The sequence below is a fragment of the Ranitomeya variabilis genome, chromosome 8 (assembly GCF_051348905.1).
Source record: "Ranitomeya variabilis isolate aRanVar5 chromosome 8, aRanVar5.hap1, whole genome shotgun sequence".
NCBI lineage: Eukaryota > Metazoa > Chordata > Amphibia > Anura > Dendrobatidae > Ranitomeya > Ranitomeya variabilis.
In genome coordinates, this window is record NC_135239.1 from 104724715 (window position 1) to 104749522 (window position 24808).

General features: G+C 44.0%; 1 protein-coding gene across 1 annotated transcript in view; it reads left to right on the forward strand.

Moving 5' to 3' along the window:
- Window positions 1–24808, forward strand: part of HMCN1 (hemicentin 1) — a 768245-nt gene that overhangs the window by 660319 nt on the left and 83118 nt on the right. The window contains exons 96-99 of the mRNA XM_077275842.1: window positions 6254–6375; window positions 6485–6722; window positions 16475–16537; window positions 16841–16960. Coding sequence (XP_077131957.1) covers window positions 6254–6375; window positions 6485–6722; window positions 16475–16537; window positions 16841–16960 — 543 coding nt within the window. The remainder of the gene's footprint in view (window positions 1–6253; window positions 6376–6484; window positions 6723–16474; window positions 16538–16840; window positions 16961–24808) is intronic.

Below are 24808 nucleotides of genomic sequence, written 5' to 3' on the forward strand. Positions count from 1 at the left end.
TCTTACAAAAAGAACTGACGGAGACAGTTCAGACCATGCAGGGAACCACCCCCCATGCTGTTAGTCAACCTGGTGAGCCTGTAGATGTTGTTTTGCATTCTGCCGAACCCTTGGTTCAGCTTCCTGACACCTTTTCTGGTGATAAAGATAAATTTCGCTTGTTCAGGGAAAGCTGTAAGTTATTGTTTTCCCTTCGACCTCGATCGTCTGGGAATGAGACTCAGCGGGTAGGGATTATTATCTCCTTACTTAGGCAGGGTCCCCAATCTTGGGCTTTCTCACTGCTCCCCACTGCTCCTGAACGGATGTCTGTAGATAGGTTCTTTGAGGCCCTAGGACTTATCTATGACGAACCGGACCGTGTCAGGTTGGCAGAGGACACTAGGACACTATTATGGGTCTGGTTCAGGGGGAACGCTCAGCCGAGTGGTACAGCACTGAGTTCCGCCGATGGTCCACTGAGGTGTCCTGGGATAACTCCGCGCTTAGATGTCTGTTCAGGAGTGGACTGGCGGATTACCTGAAGGATGCTCTGGCTCTCCATCCACCTCCCAGCTCATTGGAGGAGACCATGACTCAGGCTATCCGCATGGATCGAAGGCTGAGGGAAAGAGGTATTGCTCAGCGAAAGGGTCCACTTTTTTCTGCTGGTCCTGTTGTTTCACCCCCGTCTGAACCTATGGAGGTGGGATTCGCCAATCTCAAGGAGAAGGAGAGGAGACGACGGTTTGAAGCAAAGTTGTGTTTTTACTGTGGAGATCCTGGACATTGGAAAAAAGACTGCTCCTCCTGTCCACCAACCTACAAACGTCTGAGTCTGGGTCATTGTCGTGGTAGTCACCCCGACTCTCAGGTACCTTTTTTTTTCATTTTCAAAAATTTTGTTGGAAGTGGAACTTTGTTGTGGGAGTGGCTCCGTATCCACTTCTGCCTTCGTGGATTGTGGGTTGTCCATGAACTTTATTAACTCTGACTTGGTGTCCAGGTGTAAGTTAGGGACAGTTAGGCTGGAGACTCCTATTCATGTTGTTGCCATTGACAAAACACCACTGGATAAGAATGTCATCAAAATGGTTTCAGAAGAGTTTCTCCTTAAAGTGAGTGCCTTACACCAGGAACGCATTTCATGTTTTGTTATGGACAATCTGCCTGCGGGACTGGTATTGGGGCTTCCCTGGTTGCAATTACATAATCTTGTTATTAACTGGGAATCTCGGGACATTGTTAAATGGGGTTCCAATTGTTCTAAGAGATGTCTTGCTTCTGTATCTGTGTCATCCGTCAGTCTGGAGGGTATTCCGGAGTACCTGAAGGACTTTGAGGATGTGTTCTCCGAAAAAGAGGCTGAGGTTCTGCCACCACACCGCTCATTTGATTGTTCGGTTGATCTGGTTCCTGGTGCCAAATTGCCCAAAGCCCGTTTGTACAATCTTTCCGCCCCTGAGCGGGCTGCTATGAAGGAGTATATCTCCGAGAGTCTCCGCAAAGGGCACATTCGGCCATCTGTCTCTCCTGTGGCTGCGGGGTTCTTTTTCGTGAAGAAAAAGGATGGTGGTTTACGCCCATGCCTCGATTTTCGAGAACTTAATAACATCACCATAAGAAATACTTATCCTCTCCCACTTATACCCGATTTGTATAATCAATTGTCGGGGGCCAGGTGGTTCTCTAAGTTGGACCTCAGTGGGGCATACAACCTCATCCGTATGCGGGAAGGGGGTGAATGGAAAACTGCATTTCTCACCTCTGAAGGTTTGTTTGAAAATTTGGTTATGCCCTTTGGTCTGACTAACGCACCAGCTGTATTTCAGAATTTCATGAATCAAGTTTTCTCAGATTTTATTGGGCGCTTCATGGTAATTTATTTGGATGACATCCTCATATATTCTGCCAACAAACAGAGTCACATGGACCACCTCCGTGCAGTTCTTCTGAGGCTTAGGGAGAACTCACTATTTGCTAAACCAGAGAAGTGTTCATTTTTCGCTCAGGAATTGTCCTTTCTGGGGATCATTTTGTCTGCTAAGGGGTTTCGTATGGACCCTAGGAAGGTACAGGCTATTGTGGATTGGGTGCAACCCAGAGATCTCAAGGGTCTTCAGCATTTTCTGGGTTTCGCCAATTATAGGAAATTTATTAAGGGGTTTTCTCAGGTGGTCAAACCCCTCACAGATTTAACTCGTAAGGGGGCAGATCTCAAAAACTGGTCAGCTCCAGCTTTGGTGGCGTTTTCTTCTTTGAAGAATTGTTTCATGACTGCTCCTGTGCTGGTTCAACCTGATTTGTCTAAACCATTTATCGTTGAGGTGGACGCGTCGGAGGTGGGAGTGGGGGCTGTGTTATCCCAAGGACCCACCACGTTGACTAATTTAAGACCTTGTGCCTTCTTTTCGAGAAAATTTTCCTCTGCTGAGAGGAATTATGATGTGGGTAATCGGGAGCTGTTGGCCATTAAATTAGCGTTCGAAGAATGGAGGCATTTTTTGGAGGGGGCTACCCATCATATTACTGTCATTATGGATCACAAGAATCTGTCTTACATTGAATCTGCCAAACGGTTGACCGCGAGACAAGCTAGGTGGTCACTGTTCTTTTCCCGATTTCAGTTTTCCATTACTTTCAGACCAGGGTCCAAGAATGTGAAGGCTGATGCTTTATCTCGTAGCCTGGACCCAGTTTCACCACCTGAACCTCCTTCCTCCATTCTTCAGCGCGGCGTGGTGGTGGCTGCGGTGTCCTCAGCATTGGAGCGAGAGATTCGTGAGGCCCAATCTCTTGCTCCTTTGTCTGTACCCGATGACAAGCTCTTTGTACCTATCCAGTATCGGTTAAGGGTGCTTCGGGAGTTCCATGATTCAGCTCTTAGTGGGCATCCAGGAATCTCAGCCACGCATAAAGCCATCATTAGGCTGTTTTGGTGGCCTTCATTAGCTTCTGACGTCATTGGATTTGTGTCTTCCTGTGAAACTTGTGCTCGCGCTAAATCCTCCCGTAGCCGGCCGGCCGGGGAATTGGTACCACTGCCAATTCCAGATAGACCGTGGACTCATCTGTCCATGGATTTTATCACTGATCTTCCCCACTCTAATGGCAAAACCGTGATCTGGGTTGTTGTTGATAGGTTCAGTAAGCAAGCGCATTTTGTACCTTTAGCGGGTCTCCCTAATGCTGAGACTCTATCAAAACTATTCATGGAGCATGTGGTCCAATTGCATGGTGTGCCTGTCAGTGTGGTGTCTGATATAGGAGTGCAATTTGTGGCAAAATTCTGGAGGGCTTTTTGTAAAAGGCTGGGTATCACTCTGTCCTTTTCATCGGCCTACCATCCCGAGACCAACGGTCAGACTGAAAGGACCAATCAGTCCTTGGAGCAGATATTGCGATGTCTTGCTACATCCAGACAGGATGATTGGTGTTCTGTGGTACCCATGGCGGAATTTGCTTTTAATAATCGTGTCAATCAGTCCACTGGTACGTCCCCGTTTTTCTGCAACTATGGTTTTCACGCTCACTTTGGTGAGTTTTCCCGGCTGGATTCGGGGTGTCCAGGGGCTGATTCAGCCTTTCTGCGGTTAGGAGAGATCTGGAGGGAGGTTCAGAGAAACATGGGGGAGGCTCAGGGCAAGTATAAATTCTTTGCCGATAAACGATGTTCTGTGGGGCCAACTTACCAGCTGGGGGATAAGGTATGGTTATCCACTAAGAATATTAGATTGAGGATTCCCTCTGCTAAGTTGGGTCCCAAGTTTATTGGCCCTTATGAAATTTTGGAGGTGCTTAATCCCGTGTCCTTCCATCTGCGCTTGCCTCCATCATTGCGGATCCCCAATGTATTCCATAAGGCGCTTCTGAAGCCATCTGTGCCTTCCTCAGATGAGTCTCCCGCGCACCCTCCGCCTGTTGTGGTTGATGGCCAGACTGAGTATGAGGTGGAACGGGTGGTGGATTCTCGCATGCTCCGCCGTTCACTACAGTACTTGGTCCATTGGAGGGGTTACGGTCCTGAGGACCGGTCGTGGGTGCCGGCGCATTCGGTCCATGCAGATCGGCTGGTCCGGGCCTTTCATGCTCGTTATCCAGGGAAGCCTGGGGGTCCAGTGGCCCCCATTGAGAGGGGGGTACTGTCATGATCCAGTTCTGTGTTTATGTTCAGCTGTCTTGTCTCTGGACTGGTCATGTGGGAGTTAATTCCCTCTGCCTCACTTTGAAGCTGGCTGAGCTATTTAAGTCCCCTGCAGCCTGTGGCCCAGTGTCTGCTATAGTTCATGCTGCATGGCTTGAGCACCTGACCTGGTCACTTGTACTAGTGTTCCTTTTGCCTCTGGCTGCCTGTACCCGTTTATGACTTGTTCTGACCCTTGGCTTGTATCCTGACTTTGTCTTACGTCTCACGTTTTGTTACCACGTTCCCGGTAGGCTTCGACTTCTTATTTGTCCCCGACCATTCTTCTGACTTCCCCTGTGTACTGCGTTTACATCTATGTGTATGACCTTTGGCTTGTCTGACTTCTCTTGCATTACCTGTGACACCTGTGGTGTTGTTCAGTATTGCTGTGCTGTGTGTACAACCTCTTTTCCTGAACCAGCTCCCCCTGGTGGAGGTTGCACTATACTACACTGCAGCAGCACATTACAGTTATCAGGCAAAAATCACCAGGATGTGGTGACTTTTGATCAGGGTCATTTGGATGTTTTGGGTTGTCATTATGATTTAAAAAGAGAAAACAGAGTAGTTTGACAATAAATGGCTTCACCCAAACGCTAACCATGAGTGTAGAAAAAGTTTTGGTGTTATCATTCATATTCTCCAGAAAAAGGCCAAGAAAGCAAACATTTTGCCGGGGTATGTAAACTTTTAAGCACAACTGTATATACCTTAGGCAGCCATCACTTTCTGTTAGTTAGGTGCTTGTGAGTAACCATAAATTAAATGGAATCTGTCAGTAGGATCTACCGTTCTAAGCCGTCTATATGGACATGTAAGTAATAGGAAGCTGAATAAATTTTTTCATATATGTAAATGAGCTGTTAAGAACTATGGGCCGGACACTGATCTGCATGAGAATCTGCCTCAAGAACTTTTCTAAAGGGAACCTGTCATGTCATTTTTAGCATGCAAACTCTCCCCAGTGCGATGTGCATCACTAACATGTTTTTTTTCATTAAAAACAGCGTTGTAATCATGTGCAAAAAGCACTTTATATAGCTATGTCATACCTGCTCATTTAGTCATAGGGATGTGCTTCATTTCATTCAGTCATGGTTGTCACTGCCCACACAATTTGAATGGGGTTCCTGGGGTTGCGCCGACGTCACTCAAATCCGCTTTGAAAAATATCGTGCTTTCTCAGTGTGTATTGTGAAACTGCACTTGAGCATTGTCAATCGGGGAGCCACACTTGTGGTGTGATGAGCCGCTTCCCACTCTTGCGCTATGACGAGCGGCTCCTTCCACACTCAGTCAGTGAAGCTCGGTACTACACATAGCTTCAGTGCGCACACGTGGGGAGCTGCTCGTCATTGCACATGTGTGGCTCCAAGATACACACTGTGCAAGCACGGGATTTTTCAAAGCGGATTCGAGTAACATTGGTGCAAACCCAGGAACATCATTCAAATTGCGTGACCGACGACAACCGTGACTTAACAAAATGAAACACAACCCTATGACTAAATGAGCAGGTACGATCTAACTATATAAAGTGCTATTTGCACATGATTACTGCGATGTATTTAGAAAAGAAAAAAAAACATGTTAGTGATGCACATTGCCTCACTAACAGCACACTGGGGACAGTTTAGATGGTAAAAATTACATGACAGGTTCCCTTTAAATGAAAGTGTTACCAGTTATTCAGACTTGTGTCCACCCCATAGTCCTTAACAGCTCAATAACATATAAGATAAACATGGATTTCTCTGGAATAAGACATCAGATCACAGATATCAAGGTGTCATTTTATTCAGCCCCCTATAACCAAATATCCATATAGACGGCTTAGGAGGGTCGATCCTACTGATAGATTCCCTTTAATTTTTTCCTGTTGAAATGTTAGAGCTAATAGCAAATGAAATGATGCTGCAGTTTGACTTAGAACTGGGATATGCAGAGAATTTGGTCATGTTACGTGTTGCCAAAGATTGCTTTGTCATGATGCTATATCGCAACATAGTGACATTGACTATGTTTCATCATCCAAGTTGCAATGGTTGTTATGGATACATTTAATTTCTTTCTCATCTAAACTTATAGGAGAAGTCTTAAGGATCACTCACACCGTCCGTGGCCTTGATGCTGATGGCTTCCTTGTTTTGGATACTGTTGTAAAAGGATATGTTCTTCAACTACAATCATCTACTGACCTCATGTTAAAAGTAAATATAGAATGTGTATTATTTTTTACATTTCCCATTATTTAAAAAAAAATAATAGAAATTATAACTAGAGTCACGTGCCTGAAGATATGTATATGTATGATTTTAGGATTACACAGAGGATTATGTCCAAACAGGTCTGGGACAGCTATATGCCTACTCAACAAGAATGTTCTACTTGGATGGAGTCAGTGTACCATATTCATGGAATCACACTATCAGTTATGATCCAAGCCATGGCAAAATGCCTTTCATGGTCGAGATTTTGCGTGTATCGTCTATAGAAACAAATTACAACCCTCTGGATGAAACCCTTGGCTTTGAGATACATGCTTTCATCTCAAAAGGTATTACAATTGAAGCAGTTAAATTAGAAGTACACAACTTTTTTGGAACTCAATGCCACACTATGAAAGGACCAATTTCTTGGATTGTAGGATTGAAGACTACACAATTAAAGAAGTTGTCCACTACTTGAACAACTTCTTGTAATACCCCTTTCTTGGCCCCGATAAAATAATAAAGATTATACTCACTTCCCGTGCCATCGCCATTCCCGTGGTGTTGGCACTCGTTCTTCCGGGCCTCCCGTGCTGTTGTTGTGACACATGACGCCGGTGCCCAATTAACGCTGTTATCACTGTCCCCACCACTGTCAGACAAATCGAACATGAAGAGGAAGTCCGATATCAGCTGAAGCCCCGACTTCCTCTTCATGTTCGATTTGTCCAAAGGCGGGGACAGTGACATCAGCGCTGATTGGATGCCGGTGCCACAACACCACACGAGAGCCCCGGGAACGCAATTGCTGACACCTTGGGAACGACGCAGGCATGGGAGGCGATTATAGGCTTTGATATTTTATGGGGACAAACATTTTGATCAAGAATGAATTGTCCTATTAGTAGACAACCCCTTTAACGCTGACTTAAATAAATCATATTCATAAAAATGGCAAGCGTAAGTCTAGTTAAATAGCATCTGTCAGTAGGATTAACTCTCCTAGGCATCTATATGGGCATGGAGGTCATAGGAAATTAAATAAAATGTTACCTTGATATCCAATGTCTTATTCCAGAGAAATCTACATTTTTTATTATGTAAACAAGCTCTTCAAATCTATAGGTCAGGCACTGATTTCCCTGAGAATTTTCCTCCAGAGATTATTTCAAATGAAAGGGGGCATTACCGGTGTGAGTCGTGTAATGGCTGACAGTCTGTTCTCCTGATCTACATGTCTCACACTGGTAACTCCTTTCATTTAAAATAATCTCTGGACACAGATTCTCAGTGAGATCGGTGTCCAGCTCTTAGATCATTTACATATCAAGAAAAACATGGATTTGGGATAAAACATAAAATTACAGTTATCAAGGTATCATTTTATTAAACTTTCTATTACTTATATTCCATTATAGATTGCTTAGGAGGGTTGATCCTACTAGCAGATGCCCTTTAAAGTTCAATGACTCCTTAGTATAGTTAAACTTACATACATAGAAACTGCATATAAATAATAGAGATGGGGCAATCAATTCAATGTGAATTTGAATAATTTGTAATTTGCTTCCATTCTAGCACCTAAAATAGACACCACCATTTTACATATTGCATTACTTTGTGTTGGACAGAGAGGGTTCATGTGCCTTCGGGCATGGCTGTGGATTCTTCCCCATAATCCCTTGCAGCTATCACATCACCTAATATAGCACAGCCAATCAGGAGAGACTACCATAACTTGTATAATAGAAGTGTTAGGGAATACAGCAACCATTTTGTGGTGACTCTGGATAGTGAAGGGATGTCACTGCTTAGCTATAGAGATAGTGAGAGAAAGTCATAAAACAGTGAATGAATTCTATAGATTTTGTGTATTATAGCACAGCAGTAAAGAAAATTAGTGTACAGAGTTTGAAAAAAAAGAGAAATTCAACTGATAGAGAGATAGGAAAATAGTAGTGATTGATCACAGAGGTTATAGTGCAGCAGGCATTTCAATTACACATTTTTCAGTCTTCATGCACAGGCAGGCCATCGAGATTAGTGAAAGAAAAAAATAACTCTGTGACTGTCTCACCAATGTTGTAGCTGTTTGCATTCTGACCCAATGTCAGACATGCCAGATCACCAGTGAGGCCAAATCAGGAGGTTACGCCCTTCATTTACAAGCGCTTGGAGAAAAAAGGAAATCGCACACGTTCTTTGAGCAAAGTCACTTTTATCTGATGTAATGCAGCAAGAGGCAGTATTTTATACCATTTACACCAAATGTAACTAAATGTAATTCATGTAGTCCTCCCCTTTACCCCGGGGTCATACTGACCTTTATTTCTCACGTACCTAGAACATGCTATTTGCTGACTATTGAAAACATGTAAGATAAGAAGTATAAAATCCTTGGATCTTAGACTACAAGACTACTGCATCATAAGAACAATTTCTAAACACATTCTAGCAATTAAAGGCAAAAGGCAATAAAGGCAAAACATTAACCCTTCTATATCACCAATATACATAGCACAAAATAATGACTTGTTTGCACACGCATTATTAGTCAAATCTGACAAATGTAAATGCTACTCCAATACTGTTGGCTATTGCCACTCATGATTTTGTGAGCATCCCGTGTACTTAGCAGTTTTTGATTGGTCCTTTTTGGGAAGGGGGAATTGAGGTTTAAAACAGTGAAAATGTTAATTCTAGTATAGCAAAAACTACATGGCAAAATAAAAAGTGGCAATGGTCCAGGTAAAGTAAAAAAGATAAAAAAGTATACCACGGCATCTGGTAACATGACTGTGAGAGCTACAAGCACCAGCAGCACCGCAGTATTACTACCACATAATAATAATAATAATCTTTATTTATATAGCACCAACATATTCCGCAGCGCTTTATAGTTTAACAGTTTCAAACACAACAGTCATAAGTAATGGCGTTAACAATAATATAATGATTAAAGCAAGATAAAACAACCCTGCTCGTGAGAGCTTACAATCTACAATGAGGTGGGCTAGATACAAAGTACAGGTGTGTATTTACAATGATGTATTTACAGTGAAGGTCCAGCCATCTTCAGGGGGACACGTCCGAGTAACGATTAGCCAGGCTGCTACATTAAGGATGGACTGGAGAGAGGAAAATCGAGTAAGGGGAAGGCCAATTAAAAGAGTGTTACAGTAGTCCAGGCGGAAGTGGATCAGGGCAACTGTGAGGGTTTTTGCTGTTTCCATGTTGAGAAAAGGGCGGATTCTAGAGATGTTCTTTAGGTGTAAGTGGCAAGAGCGGACAAGAGATTGTATATGGGAGGTGAAGGAGAGATTGGTGTCAAACATAACACCCAGACAGCGTGCCTGCTGCCAGGGCGTTATTATGGTGCCACCCACGGAGAGGGAAGTGTCAGATTTGGGAAGGTTAGTAGATGGCGGGAGTAGAAGAAGTTCGGTTTTGGAAAGGTTGAGTTTCAGATAGAGAGTGGACATGATGTTGGAGACTGCGGACAGTCACTGGCGTTCTGTAGTACAGCGGGGGTAAAGTCAGGGGATAACGTGTATAGTTGGGTGTCATCAGCATAAAGATGGTACTGAAAGCCAAATCTGCTGATGGTCTGTCCAATCGGGGCCGTGTAGAGGGAGAAGAGAAGGGGACCAAGGACTAAGCCCTGAGGTTCCCCAACAGTGAGAGGAAGAGGAGATGAAGTGGAGCCAGCAAACAAAACACTGAAGGAGCAGTCGGAGAGATAGGAAGAGAACCAGGAGAGAGCACTGTCCTTAAAGCCTAGTGACTGGAACCTAGAGAGTAGGAGAGGGTGGTCAACAGTGTCGAAAGCTGCAGAAAGGTTAAGAAGAATGAGCAGAGAGTGGTCAGCATTACATTTTGCTGTCAGAAGGTTGTTGGCCACTTTGATGAGTGCAGTTTCTGTCGAATGTAGGGGGTGGAAACCGGACTGTGAAGGGTCTAGGAGGGAATGAGTGGAGATGTAACGGGTAAGGCGGGAGTTGATCAGGCGCTCCAGAGTTTAGAGATGAAGGGGAGATTGGAGACCGGTCTGTAGTTGTTTGTGCAGGATGGGTCGAGGGCGGGTTTCTTTAGTAATGGAGTAATGATCGAGTGTTTGAAGGAGGAGGAGAAAATGCCAGAGGAGAGGGAGAGATTAAAGATTGTAGTTAGGTGAGTTGTGACGACTGGAGAGAGAGACTGGATGAGATGTGAGGGAATGAGGTCAGTGGTGCATGTAGTCGGACGAGAAGAAGAGAGGAGCTTGGAGACTTCTTCTTATGTGATGGGATCTAATGTGGAGAGTGAGCCAGGGGAAATGCAGGGAGGAATGGGAGTCACTGCACTTGGTGGCTGGGAGCGAATTTCCTGACAGATATTATCTATTTTCGCTATAAAGTGGGAGGCCAGGTCATTAGCACAAAAGTCTGTGATAGGGGCTTGTGCTTTTGGCCTGAGGAGGGAGAGAAAGATGTCAAAAGGTTTCTTGGGGTTGTTGGATAGTGACGAGATCAGGGTGGTGAAGTAAGTCTGTTTGGCAAGGTGAAGAACAGAATTATAGGTTCTTAACATAAATTTGAAGTGTATGAAGTCTTCTGGACCACATGCAGGTCACCATTGTTACACCAGGAATGATGTGACCTCTGACACTTACACTATGAGTTTGAGTCAGTTTTCTGCACATTCTTCCTCTTCCGTTTCCATATCAGTTAATGTTTTTGTTTGCAGACTTTACATTCCATCAATGACATCTCTATCTTTTCTGAGCCCCAGTCATCTAAAATACAACAACCTGAGTTGTAAGAAAGATTTTTTACAACACAAAATTAGTGAACTTGATGAATTGGATAAGATGAACAGTCAGCATTTGGACTTAGATGAGATAAGAGTAGAGGACATAACTTAAACAGTTTGCTTTGGTGGGGTGATTATAATAGTGACACTGTTAGCCAAAAAGGTGGGGCACTAGCAGCCGACATGATAATGGTACTGAGTCAGGGCAAATAAAAAGGGGTGGAATCAAGAGGTGGGCCCAGAAGCTCAGGACATTTTCCAAACACACACATATGTCAGTCGATTCGGGGATAATGATAACTGTGTGGTGGATAGGGGATGGGAACCAGAGAGGGTTAAAAAGAAGGTAATATCATCAAAAGTGTGTGTTGGCATCGGCGATAAAAAGCAGCACCAGCATCTGGCCTAAAGATCTTACGGGTACAGAAATGCTTTTCTATGGTCATCTTGGGAGCAGGTACTGATGTTGGTGAAGGAGGCTCAATAGTGCCTGGTTGTTGTGGTATTGAGTTCTGTAACTCATCATATTGGTTGTGGGAAATATTTTAAACTTTACTGGCTAAGGAAACTTTTGTAGCATGCAGGCTCTGCAGGAGTGAAATATGTCTCAATACAAACCAACTAGGAACTACATCTCCACAAGAACATGAAGCAGAAAAACCTTCTCAAGTGTGGAAAGCAAATTGGCCAGCAATATGAGTAAAGGCCCCGTCTCACATAGCGAGATCGCTAGCGAGATCGCTGCTGAGTCACAAGTTTTGTGACGCAACAGCGACCTCCATAGCGATCTCGCTATGTGTGACACGTACCAGCGATCAGGCCCCTGCTGCGAGATCGCTGGTCGTGTCGGAATGGCCTGGACCTTTTTTTGGTCGTTGAGGCCCCGCTGACATCGCTGAATCGGTGTGTGTGACACCGATCCAGCGATGTCTTCACTGGTAACCAGGGTAAACATCGGGTTACTAAGCACAGGGCCGCGCTTAGTAACCCGATGTTTACCCTGGTTACCAGCGTAAATGTAAAAAAAAACAAACAGTACATACTCGCCTTTCGGTGTCCAGGTCCCTTGCCGTCTGCTTCCTGCTCTCACTGACTGCCGGCCGTACAGTGAGAGCACAGCAGTGACGTCACCGCTGCGCTCTGCTCTCACTGTACGGCCGGATCTCAGTCAGAGCAGGAAGCAGACTGCAAGGGACCTGGACACCGAAAGGCGAGTATGTACTGTTTGTTTTTTTTTACATTTACGCTGGTAACCAGGGTAAACATCGGGTTACTAAGCGCGGCCCTGCGCTTAGTAACCCGATGTTTACCCTGGTTACCCGGGTGCTGCAGGGGGACTTCGGCATCGTTGAAGACAGTTTCAACTATGCCGAAGTCGTTCCCCTGATCGTTGGTCGCTGGGGAGAGCGGTCTGTGTGACAGCTCCCCAGCGACCACACAGCGACTTACAAACGATCACGGCCAGGTCATATCGCTGGTCGTGATCGTTGGTAAATCGCTAAGTGAGACGGGGCCTTAAGACATCTAGGCCACGTCATCCACTTGTGTGAGTTAACTCCCACTTGATCAATTTGCTGATGGTGAGGTTGCTGCTGCTTCACATAGTGAATTCTACTAACTTTCAGGAAATGATTGTCATCAGCCATTATTTTTTCTCAGTAAAAAGGGAGCCTGCTATGTGCTAATATGTAAGAAACCTTGGGTCACTCAATGAGTTAATCATTGAGCTTGGAAGTGTACTGCAACATTGAAATGTAGAGCAAAAATTCTGGACAGGAACAGTAAGACATGTCTTTCACGGCCTCCTGAGACATTCTTTTAAGCAACAGTGATGCACTAGACTAGAGCAACCAGCAAAGGTAGTAAAGCTACCATAGTTGGATGTCAGATATGGTTCCAACACTAAATGGCACTTATCCATCTAAAGCTAGAGTTCAATTACTCAATGGATAGCACTGATCCCCAACAGCAAAAGGGCACCACTCTTGTAAGCTTAAACGCTGCCAAGCTGTTTTCAACTTCTGAGCATGGGTGACAAAAGCTATATAGTGGGCAAGTTGCTCATCTGATACAAGCAGCAAATCTCATGCTGGATGACTCCCCATTAACAACAACTGGGCATTGTAGTATTCAACAATGCCCAGAATATCATAATTGTAGTACCTTTCTGCAAAGTGATACACACTCTCTGCAAGGTGCATGTCCTAAATTTGATTGTACACATTTTTTAAACAATATGCCTGCTTGAAGAAGATGGTGCCTGTGACTAGTAGATTGTCTGGGCATTTCACCTGTTTTTACATGGCAAAGCACACCCTCCAAGCTTTGAAGAACAAAATGGTTTTCCCGAGTACTACCAGATGTGTGACATTACAACATGATAGAATTCAAAGCTGCATATTTTATGACATTTGCAGCATTTAGTAGTGACTGATTATATCTAGCAGCAGGCAAATTGAAGCCTGTGTTACTTTGAAACCTGCCATTAGCAGCTAATGGAGTAGACATGCTGCCTACCAAGGTCCTTTGAAGAATGAAATATATTTGCCAGTAGAGGCAACTGTGACATCCACAATGTTATCCCCTTCATATTTGTATTGGAAAAACATTCACAAGAATGCAACAAGGGATAGAAGTCCAACAGAAAGTGGATGTGGACATGGACATTAGTTATCCCAGGCACAGGCAGAAAGTTCAACATAAACAGTGTCTTCATTTTCAGACTCACATAACAAGAGTGATATCCACAAATACAGTCAGTGTTCAAAACCTGTTGCTGTGGGAAATGGCACCGCCATGTCTCTTGGGTGCATCAGCCGCCTTGAAGTCCCTGGCTCTGTATTAGCTTCACACAGACCTGGGTTCCACAGAGCCTCCTTTAAATAGAATCGTGGCCATAGAGCCAGTTCCAAACCCCGAAGTGGAGAAAGGGATTCGCCTCACTACCAAACCTGCAAATCCCTCTAAAAATAAAAGCCCTTGTTGAGTTTTCCTAAAAATCTTGCTGGGTCACTACTTAGACCCAATCCACACTTCCTTTAACCTTGCCTTGTGATTCACAGGCCTAGTGCTGTAAACATAAGGTACTCCAGCGGATTTAAAGGGAACCTGTCACCCCGTTTTTTGAAGATGAGATAAAAATAGCGGGGTGACAGGTTCCCTTTAATATGACTCCGTCCGCATCCTGGGGGACACATATTGACCCTCTCATATGAACCCCCTCACTGCCTCACAACCCCTAGACATACATCAGTCCTCATTCCCTCGTCCCCATTGGATATTTTCAAAATAAACATTCTTACTATTGTTTATATGATATGTTCACTGTTCATAATTATTCATTGTAAACATATGGTTTACAATATGGCTAATCCATAAACTTATTTGTCCTGTCAAAGGATATACATATAAGGATAGGGAACTGGGAAAAATAAAAACGCAACAGGATCTTAACCGATAACAGTGAGGTGTAAAGAAAGTGAATCCACTCACCCAGTATGGCTGCTAAAGCGACTTGTATCTGGCACAAATATATATCTTCAACAGCAAAAAAAAAAGACAGCAACAATTACCTGCCCAGATCTTGGAACAAATGCACTGCAGGGTGCAGCCAGCCCATAAAGCAAGATATTAGCAACACAGGTGCAAAATACCAGATCAACAGCCACTCACCACATACCCACTCCTGGAGGGGGTGACTGCCCAGTGTACAAGTGCACAATAAAGGCCCACATAGGGCATTGTTAGTTCTGGTTCACAGCCTATTAGTCACGGCCCTACTTTTCGATTAGGCGGGCTGGCCAGCACACTCTCAATGCATCCCAGTGCGAACACCCCTCATGCGAGACCGATCGTGTTTGGGCTTGGCTGCACCCCGAAAAATATAGTGCAAAAAAAGTCTCTGTGGAAGACCTATTTATCGCTGCCAGGTCACCATGAACAGAGCCACTTTACACTATCCCTATTGCTGAGCTAGGAAAAATATATCTTGGTACCGTGGTAGCTAGTAGATAAAAATATAAAATTTTGAGAGTCCTCAGTGTTTGATACCTTTTAATAGCTAACTGAAAAGATGGTAATAAATAGCGAGCCTTCCTGACTACTCAGGTCTCCTCATCAAGTATAGAATAACACAAAATCTGAGGGGTCACATATTTATGTTGTGTGTGTAATATTTTTTATTGCTGAGCTGTGAGCGTCTTGTCATTATCCTAAATCATCCTAAAATGGGTGCTGCATTCTCTGCATTGGCTTTCAGACAGGTATGATAGTCCCTTCTGATTTGTTTCATTATACCATGTGATGTGATAGCTGCAAGACATTGTGGGTAACTTCTCTGGCTGACACAATATTCTGCTTTGTGCAAAATGGCAGTGGACATTATTTAGATGATAGAGAAATTGCAAATTGTTTGATTCCCCTGGTAAAAATGAATTTCCTAAAATTTGACATAAATTTGATTCACAAACAGATCAATTCAATGATCTGTACTATTTTTTTCTTTATTTGCCGCAGTGTTTCAGAGTCGCACATACTGTATGTAGCCAAAATCATGCAGCCAGCAGCTGATACATGCCGCTTGTGGATCGCACAGCATGTATTAGCCGTCAGGTTCCCTTTAAGGCTCTGATATCCGGCTGCTTTATGTTGCCAGCTCTGTTTCACAACCTGAGAATTTGTTGTTACTAGTACTGCTCCAATGGAACAGGCCACATTTTTTTTCACCAGAATTTTATATAAATAAAAAAAAGAGGCCCTGACTGTCTGACAATGAATGCACCTGGAGGCATCTAAAAGAACATTTATTTCACAATAGATTCAGATTGTACTTGTCATTTCGCCCAAAGCAAAAGTAAAAGTTAGATTTTGCTACGTTTATCCCCCACAAAAAAGTTAAAAGTGCTTCTGGTGCACATACTGCTGTAATATGTCCAAAACTGACCTGTTTCAAGCACTGTCACTTGCCATCCACTCTTGAATGAGCAGTTCCTGATCAGCTGCATTCTAACAGCACAATAGTTACTGGAAATTACTTCCCTGAATTCCCAGAACTCATTTCACCTGCCTCTTTGTTATGCCTTTGTTGCAGTTTGGTAGACAGGACAAAGCAGCAAATAGACAAAGTCTTTCCCTCACCTTCGATTTGTGCTCACATCTAGAAACTAATCAAACAAGGCAACAAGTTGTAGACAGCATTTAGACAGAAGGGAGACCACTAGTGGCCTGCACTTTGGAGTGATTTTTCAGGCTTTTACACTTTAATAAACTGCATGAACCAGTTTCACTAACTAATTTCTCTTCCTTTTAGGTGATCTTAACAACCAGTGCCCTTCTGGATTTAGTTATGAAGTTTCTGGACTTTACTGTGAAGGTAAAAAACTATTTACAGAGCATGCAAGTCGAGAACAAAATGCAGTGGTCATGCCAATACCGCAATATAATATGACCTACAGTATTAGGGTAAACTACTAAACAGTGACAAGGCAGTATTAAAAGGAAATGTACAAGGAATTGAGTTTACACCAATGAAGAGAAGGCGAAGAGAGAATTGATAAACTGTATCAGCACAGGGACCAAAGACAGGCAGTGAATCTCAGTCTGCATACATAGAATTACACACACTTTCCATTAATGACTGTGTAAGTTGTGTAACTCTTATTTTAAAACACTTTAGATGATGACGAATGCGCTGTCCACAACCCATGCTCACATGCATGCCATAACATTATGGGAAGTTATTACTGCTCATGTCCAAAAGGCCTGATGAGCTCTGCGGATGGAAGGACATGCCATGGTAAGTTGTTCTGTTCTAGCAATGTATTTCTAATGTTATTCCCACAATCACATTATGTTTCACAAGGCACAATAAATGCTTTCTTATTGTTTAATATACAGTACAAGCCCAACATAAAGATCCTTATTCTATCTTTGTGTATTTGTACCTTGTCTGCTCCTCTGTGTATGCAGCTTTAAATAGCTGAATGTGCAGACCCCTCACTCCCTCTCCTGTGTACCCTGATGAGCCACACCTATCTTAGTTATCATCAAATTAAACTAAGTCTAGAATTAACCTTATGCTACTTTGGACTCTGCTCCTGGACACGACCCTAACTTTTCCAATTTTATTTTCTGCCATCCACATCAATACAGCTGCCCAGTGTGATTTCACATCATTGTCAGCTGGTTGATAGATAATCTAAACTGTCTTCACTCCTCCACAATGGAGCTTGTACTTAGTAATTAGCATGCACTACAAAGTTGAGTTGTGCTTGTTGCCTACTGAGGAGAGATTTGTGATGTGAAAGTGCAAATGCTAATTAATCTGGTTTCACATCACTGATGCGATCATGCCATACCTCCCAACTTTTGAAGAAGGCAAAGAGAGACAAAGTATGCAGCGCGCACAGCTCGCCGAGGCAAATTTTAGGCCACACCTCTGACCACACCCATTTCACAACTAGTCACACCCATATCCACGCCCCAACCACACCCATTTAGCACTGCTGATCACACTGTTTTATAAACAATAATTATAAACACAAAAATATGGCCACACAGTCCTCCATACTGTATAATGGCCACACAGTCCTCCATACTGTATAATGGCCACACAGTGCTCCATACTGTATAATGGCCACACATGATGCTCCATACTGTATAATGGCCACACAGTGCTCCATACTGTATAATGGCCACACATGATGCTCAATACTATATAATGGTCACACAGTGCTCCATAGTGTATAATGGCCACACATGATGCTCAATACTTTATGATGGCCACTAGTGTTGAGCATTCCGATACCGCAAGTATCGGGTATCGGCCGATATTTGCTGTATCGGAATTCCGATACCGAGATCCGATACTTTTGTGGTATCGGGTATCGGTATCGAAACAACATTAATGTAAAAATGTGTAAAAGAGAGAATTAAAATAAAAAATATTGCTATACTCACCTCTCCGACGCAGCCTGCACCTTACCGAGGGAAGTGGCAGCGTTCTTTGTTTAAAATTCGCGCTTTTCTTTCCTTACGTGAAGTCCCGGCTTTGTGATTGGTTGCGTCGCAGTCACATGGGCGACGCAACCAATCACAGCAAGCCGTGACGTAATTTCAGGTCCTTAAGGATTTTAAAATTACGTCCCGGCTTTGTGATTGGTTGCGTCGCAGTCACATGGGCGACGCAACCAATCACAAGCCGTGACGTCACGGGAGGCTGGACACGTGCGCATTTTAAAATGCGCGCTTGTCCAGCCTCCCGTGACGTCCCGGCTTGTGATTGGTTGCGTCGCGATCAACCAATCACAAGCCGGGAGGCTGGACACGCGCGCATTTTAAAATGCGCGCTTGTCCAACCTCCCGTGACGTCCCGGCTTGTGCGAAGCAACCAATCACAAGCCGGGACGTCACGGGAGGTTGGACAAGCGCGCATTTTAAAATGCGCGCGTGTCCAGCCTCCCGGTTTGTGATTGGTTGATCGCGAAGCAACCAATCACAAGCCGGGACGTCACGGGAGGTTGGACAAGCGCGCATTTTAAAATGCGCGCGTGTCCAGCCTCCCGGCTTGTGATTGGTTGATCGCGACGCAACCAATCACAAGCCGGGATGTCACGGGAGGCTGGACAAGCGCGCATTTTAAAATGCGCGCGTGTCCAGCCTCCCGTGACGTCACGGCTTGTGATTGGTTGCGTCGCCCATGTGACTGCGAAGCAACCAATCACAAAGCCGGGACGTAATTTTAAAATCCTTAAGGACCTGAAATTACGTCACGGCTTGCTGTGATTGGTTGCGTCGCCCATGTGACTGCGACGCAACCAATCACAAAGCCGGGACTTCACGTAAGGAAAGAAAAGCGCGAATTTTAAACAAAGAACGCTGCCGCTTCCCTCGGTAAGGTGCAGGCTGCGTCGGAGAGGTGAGTATAGCAATATTTTTTATTTTAATTCTCTCTTTTACACATTAATATGGATCCCAGGGCCTGAAGGAGAGTTTCCTCTCCTTCAGACCCTGAGAACCATCAGGAATACCGTCCGATACTTGAGTCCCATTGACTTGTATTGGTATCGGGTATCGGTATCGGATTGGATCCGATACTTTGCCGGTATCGGCCGATACTTTCCGATACCGATACTTTCAAGTATCGGACGGTATCGCTCAACACTAATGGCCACACATGATGTTCCATACTGTATAATGCCCCCCCAGTGCTCCATACTGTATAATGGCCACACATGATGCTCCATACTGTATAATGGCCCTACATGATGAGCCATACAGTATAATGGCCACACATCATGCTCCATACTGTATCATGGCCACACATGATGCTCCATGTTGTATAATGGCCCCACATGATGCCCAATACTGTATAATGTCCCCACATGATGCTCCATACTGTGTAATGGCCCCACATGATGCTCCATACTGTATAATGGCCACACATGATGCTCCATACTATATGATGGCCCACATGATGCCCAATACTTTATAATGGCCCTACATGATGCGCCATACAGTATAATGGCCACACATCATGCTCCATACTGTATCATGGCCACACATGATGCTCCATGTTGTATAATGGCCCTACATGATGCGCCATACAGTATAATGGCCACACATCATGCTCCATACTGTATCATGGCCACACATGATGCTCCATGTTGTATAATGGCCCCACATGATGCCCAATACTGTATAATGTCCCCACATGATGCTCCATACTGTGTAATGGCCCCACATGATGCTCCATACTGTATAATGGCCACACATGATGCACCATACTATATGATGGCCCCACATGATGCCCAATACTGTTTAATGTCCCCACATGATGCTCCATACTGTGTAATGGCCCCACATGATGCTCCATACTGTATAATGGCCACACATGATGCTCCATACTATATGATGGCCACACATGATGCTCCATACTGTATAATGGCCACACATGATGCTCCATACTGTATAATGGCCACACATGATCCATACTGTATAATGGCCCCAAATGATGCTCCGTACTGTATAATGGCCACACATGATGCTCCATACTGTATAATGGCCACACATGATCCATACTGTATAATGGCCCCAAATGATGCTCCATACTGTATAATGGCCCCACATGATGCTCCAAACTGTATAATGGCCCCACATGATGCTCAATACTGTATAATGGCCACACATGATCCATACTGTATAATGGCCCCAAATGATGCTCCATAGTGTATAATGGCCCCACATGATGCTCCAAACTGTATAATGGCCCCACATGATGCTCAATACTGTTTAATGGCCCCACATGAAGCTCAATACTGTATAATGGCCACACATGATGCTCTATACTGTATAATGGCCACACATGATGCTCGATACTGTATAGTGGCCACACATAGTGATCCATACTGCATAATGAACACACATAGTGCTCCATACTGTATAATGGTCACACAGAGTGATCCATACTGCATAATAACCACACAGAGTGCTTCATACTGTATAATGGCCACACAATGCTCAATACTGTATAATGGCCACACATGATGCTCAAAAACTGTATAATGGCCGCACAGTACTCCATACTGTACAATGGCCACACAGTACTCCATACTGTACAATGGCCACACATGATGCTCCATACTGTATAATGGCCAGACATGATGATCCATACTGTATAATGGCCACACATAGTGCTCCATACTGTATAATGGTGACACAGTGCTCAATACTGTATAATGGCCACACATGATGCTCAATACTGTATAATGGCCACACAGTGCTCCATACTGTATAATGGCCCCACATGATGCTCAACACTGTATAATGGCCACACATGATGCTCCATACTGTATGATGGCCCCACAGTGCTCTATACTGTATAATGGCCACATATGATGCTTCATACTGTATAATGGAAACACATGATGCTCCATACAGTATAATGGGCCCACATGATGATCCATACAGCATAATGGCCACACATCATGCTCCATACTGTATAATGGCCACACATCATGCTCCATACTGTATAATGGTCCCACATGATGCTCCATACTGTATAATGGCCACACATGATGCTCCATACTGTATCATGGCCACACAGTGCTTAATACTGTATAATGACCACACATGATGTTTAATACTGTATAATGACCACACAGTGCTCCATACTGTATAATGGCCACACATAATGCTCCATACTGTATAATGGCCACACATGATGCTCCATACTGTATAATTGCCCCCACATAATGCTCCATACAGTATAATGACCACACAGTGCTCCATGATGTATAATGGCGACACATGATGCTCCATACTGTATCATGGCCACACAGTGCTCAATACTGTATAATGACCACACATGATGTTTAATACTGTATAATGACCACACAGTGCTCCATAGTGTATAATGGCCACACATAATGCTCAATACTGTATAATGGCCACACAGTGCTCCATACTGTATAATGGCCCCACATGATGTCCAATACTGTATAATGACCACACATGATGCTCAATACTGTATAATGGCCCCACAGTGCTCCATACTGTATAATGGCCACACGTGATGCTCAATACTGTATAATGGGCCCACATAATGTTCCATACTGCATAATGGCCACACATCATGTTCCATACTCTATAATGGCCCCACATGATGCTCCATACTATATAATGGCCACACATAGTGCTGCATACTGTATAATGACCACAAATAGTGCTCCATACTGTATAATGGCCACACAGTGCTCAATACTGTATAATGACCACACATGATGCTCAATACTGTATAATGACCACACAGTGCTCCATACTGTATAATGGCCACACATGATGATCAATACTGTATAATAGCCACACATGATGCTCCATACTGTATAATGGCCCCACATGATGCACCATACTGTATAATGGCTCCACATGATGCTCAATACTGTATAATGGGCCCACATGATCCTCCATATTGCATAATGGCCACTCCATGTTCCATACTGTATAATGACCACACATGATGCTACATACTGTATAATAGCCACACATGATGCTCCATATTGCATAAAGGCCACACATCATGCTCCATACTGTATAATGGCCACACATGATGCTCCATACTGTATAATGGCCCCACATGATGCTCTGTACTGTATAATGGCCACACATGATGCTCCGTACTGTATAATGGCCACACATGATGCTCCATACTGTATAATGGCCCCACAGTGCTGCATACTGTACAGTGGCCACACATAGTAATACATGCTGTATAATGGCCCCACATGATGTTCCATACTGTATAATGGCCCCACAAGATGCTCAGCACTGTATAGTGAGCCCACGTGATGCTTAATACTGTATAATGGCAACACAGTGCTCCATACTGTATAATAGCCACACATTATGCTCTATACTATATAATAGCCGCACATGATGCTCAATACAGTATAATGGCCCCACAAGATGCTGCGTACAGTATAATGGCCCCATATGATGCTGCGTACAGTATAATGGCCTCACATGTTTTCCATACCGTATAATGGCCCCGCATGATGCTGTGTACAGTATCATGGCCCCACATGATTCTCCATACTGTATAATGGCCCCACATGATGGTGGATACAGTATAATGGCCCCACATGATGCTGTGTACAGTATAATTGCTCCACATTGTGCTGCGTACTGTATACTGGCCCCACATGACGCTCCATACTGTATAATGGCCCTACATAATGCTGGGTACAGTATAATGGCCCCCCATGATATTGCATACAGTATAATGGCCACACATAATTACCAGACCCCCATCATTGCTCTCACACCCCATCATTGCTTTTTCCATCACTACACACACACACCTACACACACACACACCTCTCACCATGTTCCCTCGCAGCAGCTGGCAGCTTCCTCTCCGTGGCACTGAATGATGTTATCCAGCCATGCCGCTGACTGCTTATGTCGCTGCAGCTCCAGTACACCACTGATAAAAACCTCTCCGTGTCTTCTGTGCCAGACAGTGTCATAGCGAGGAGCAATATCTGCTCTGATCCGACACAGCTAGCAATTGCTCTAGCAGTTTAAAGCGGCAGTACATTTGGTCTGAAGCCATGCGGGAAAAGGAGGATCCCGGCCGGGACAGTGGGACAGAGTCTCAAAATCGGGACTGTCCCACTGGATCCAGGACAGTTGGGAGTTATGCACATACGACTCTGCTCCATACACACATGGCTTCACTCTGTACACATCGAACACACACGACTCCACTCTGTGCACCTCGTACACACACACGACTCTACTCCGTACACCTCGTACACACATGGCTCCGCTCCATACACCTCGTACACACACACACGACTCCACTCAGTACAACTTGCACACACGGCACCGCTCCGTACACCTCGTACCCATGCGGCTCTGCACCATGCACTTCGTACACACATGGCTCTGCTCCATACACTTTGTACACACATGGCTCCGCTCCGTACACCTCGTACGCATGTGTCTCCGCTCCGTACACCTCGTACACACACGGCTACACTCTGTACACCTCGCACACACGTGGCTCCACTCCGCACACATCGTACACAACCGGCTGCGCTCCACACACATTTTACACACCCAGCTGCGCTCCGCACACCTAGTACACACCCGGCTGTGCTCCGCACACCTCGTCCACACCCGGCTGCAATATACGTCTCTCTATACCAATACACTTCTATGTATCCATATTTTAGAGGTAACCTAAAAGTCAGAGATTTTTTTGTTCTTATACAATTACTTAAAAACAATGAAAAACAATTAATGACATTTTAATGCACTTAAAAAAATAAACATCACAAATCAGCAAATAACAGACATACTTTCTATCACTATAATCATAACAACCTATACAATATAGTGTACAGATTATTTATGATAATAGTGAATAGTGTGAAAAAATGACGTGACTGATTTTTGATTTCCAGTTCTCAGAATTTTTTTTTTTATTTAAAAATGTAAGCTGAGGAAATGTTCACACTGAACGTAAATGTGGCAATTTTTCTGCTGTTTTTTCTTTATCTGCAGGTGTCCACCTAACTATATGTTTTTCATGCATTTTTTCTCAATAGACTTCTATGGGGAGCCTGAAAAAAACACATGTAAAAAACCGCAGTGACTCAAGTGCAGTGCAGAATTAAAGCTTTTCCAAAATATAAAAAAAATCATTAATACCACTGCTTCAAATATACACCAGAAACAGGTCAAATAAGGGTGGAAACGCATGATAATATGCAGCAAAAAAAGCAACAACCATATAAGATTGTAATGGCGTGGTTAGGTACAGACACCTGCGGAAAAAAATGCAAATAAAAAGCAGCAGAAAAAATGAAGCATTAATGTTACATGTGAGCACAGCTTTGCAGTCATGTTTGGCAAAATTGCAATTTAAAAAGCTACAGCTTATCTCGCAAAAAAGCTAGACCTGATATATCCTTACTAGTGTTGAGCGATACCTTCCGATATCGGAAAGTATCGGTATCGGATTGGATCGGCCGATATCGGCAAAATATCAGATCTCGCCGATACCGATACCCGATACCAATGCAAGTCAATGGGACGAAAATATCGGAATTAAAATAAACCCTTTCTTTCCTTGTAGGTT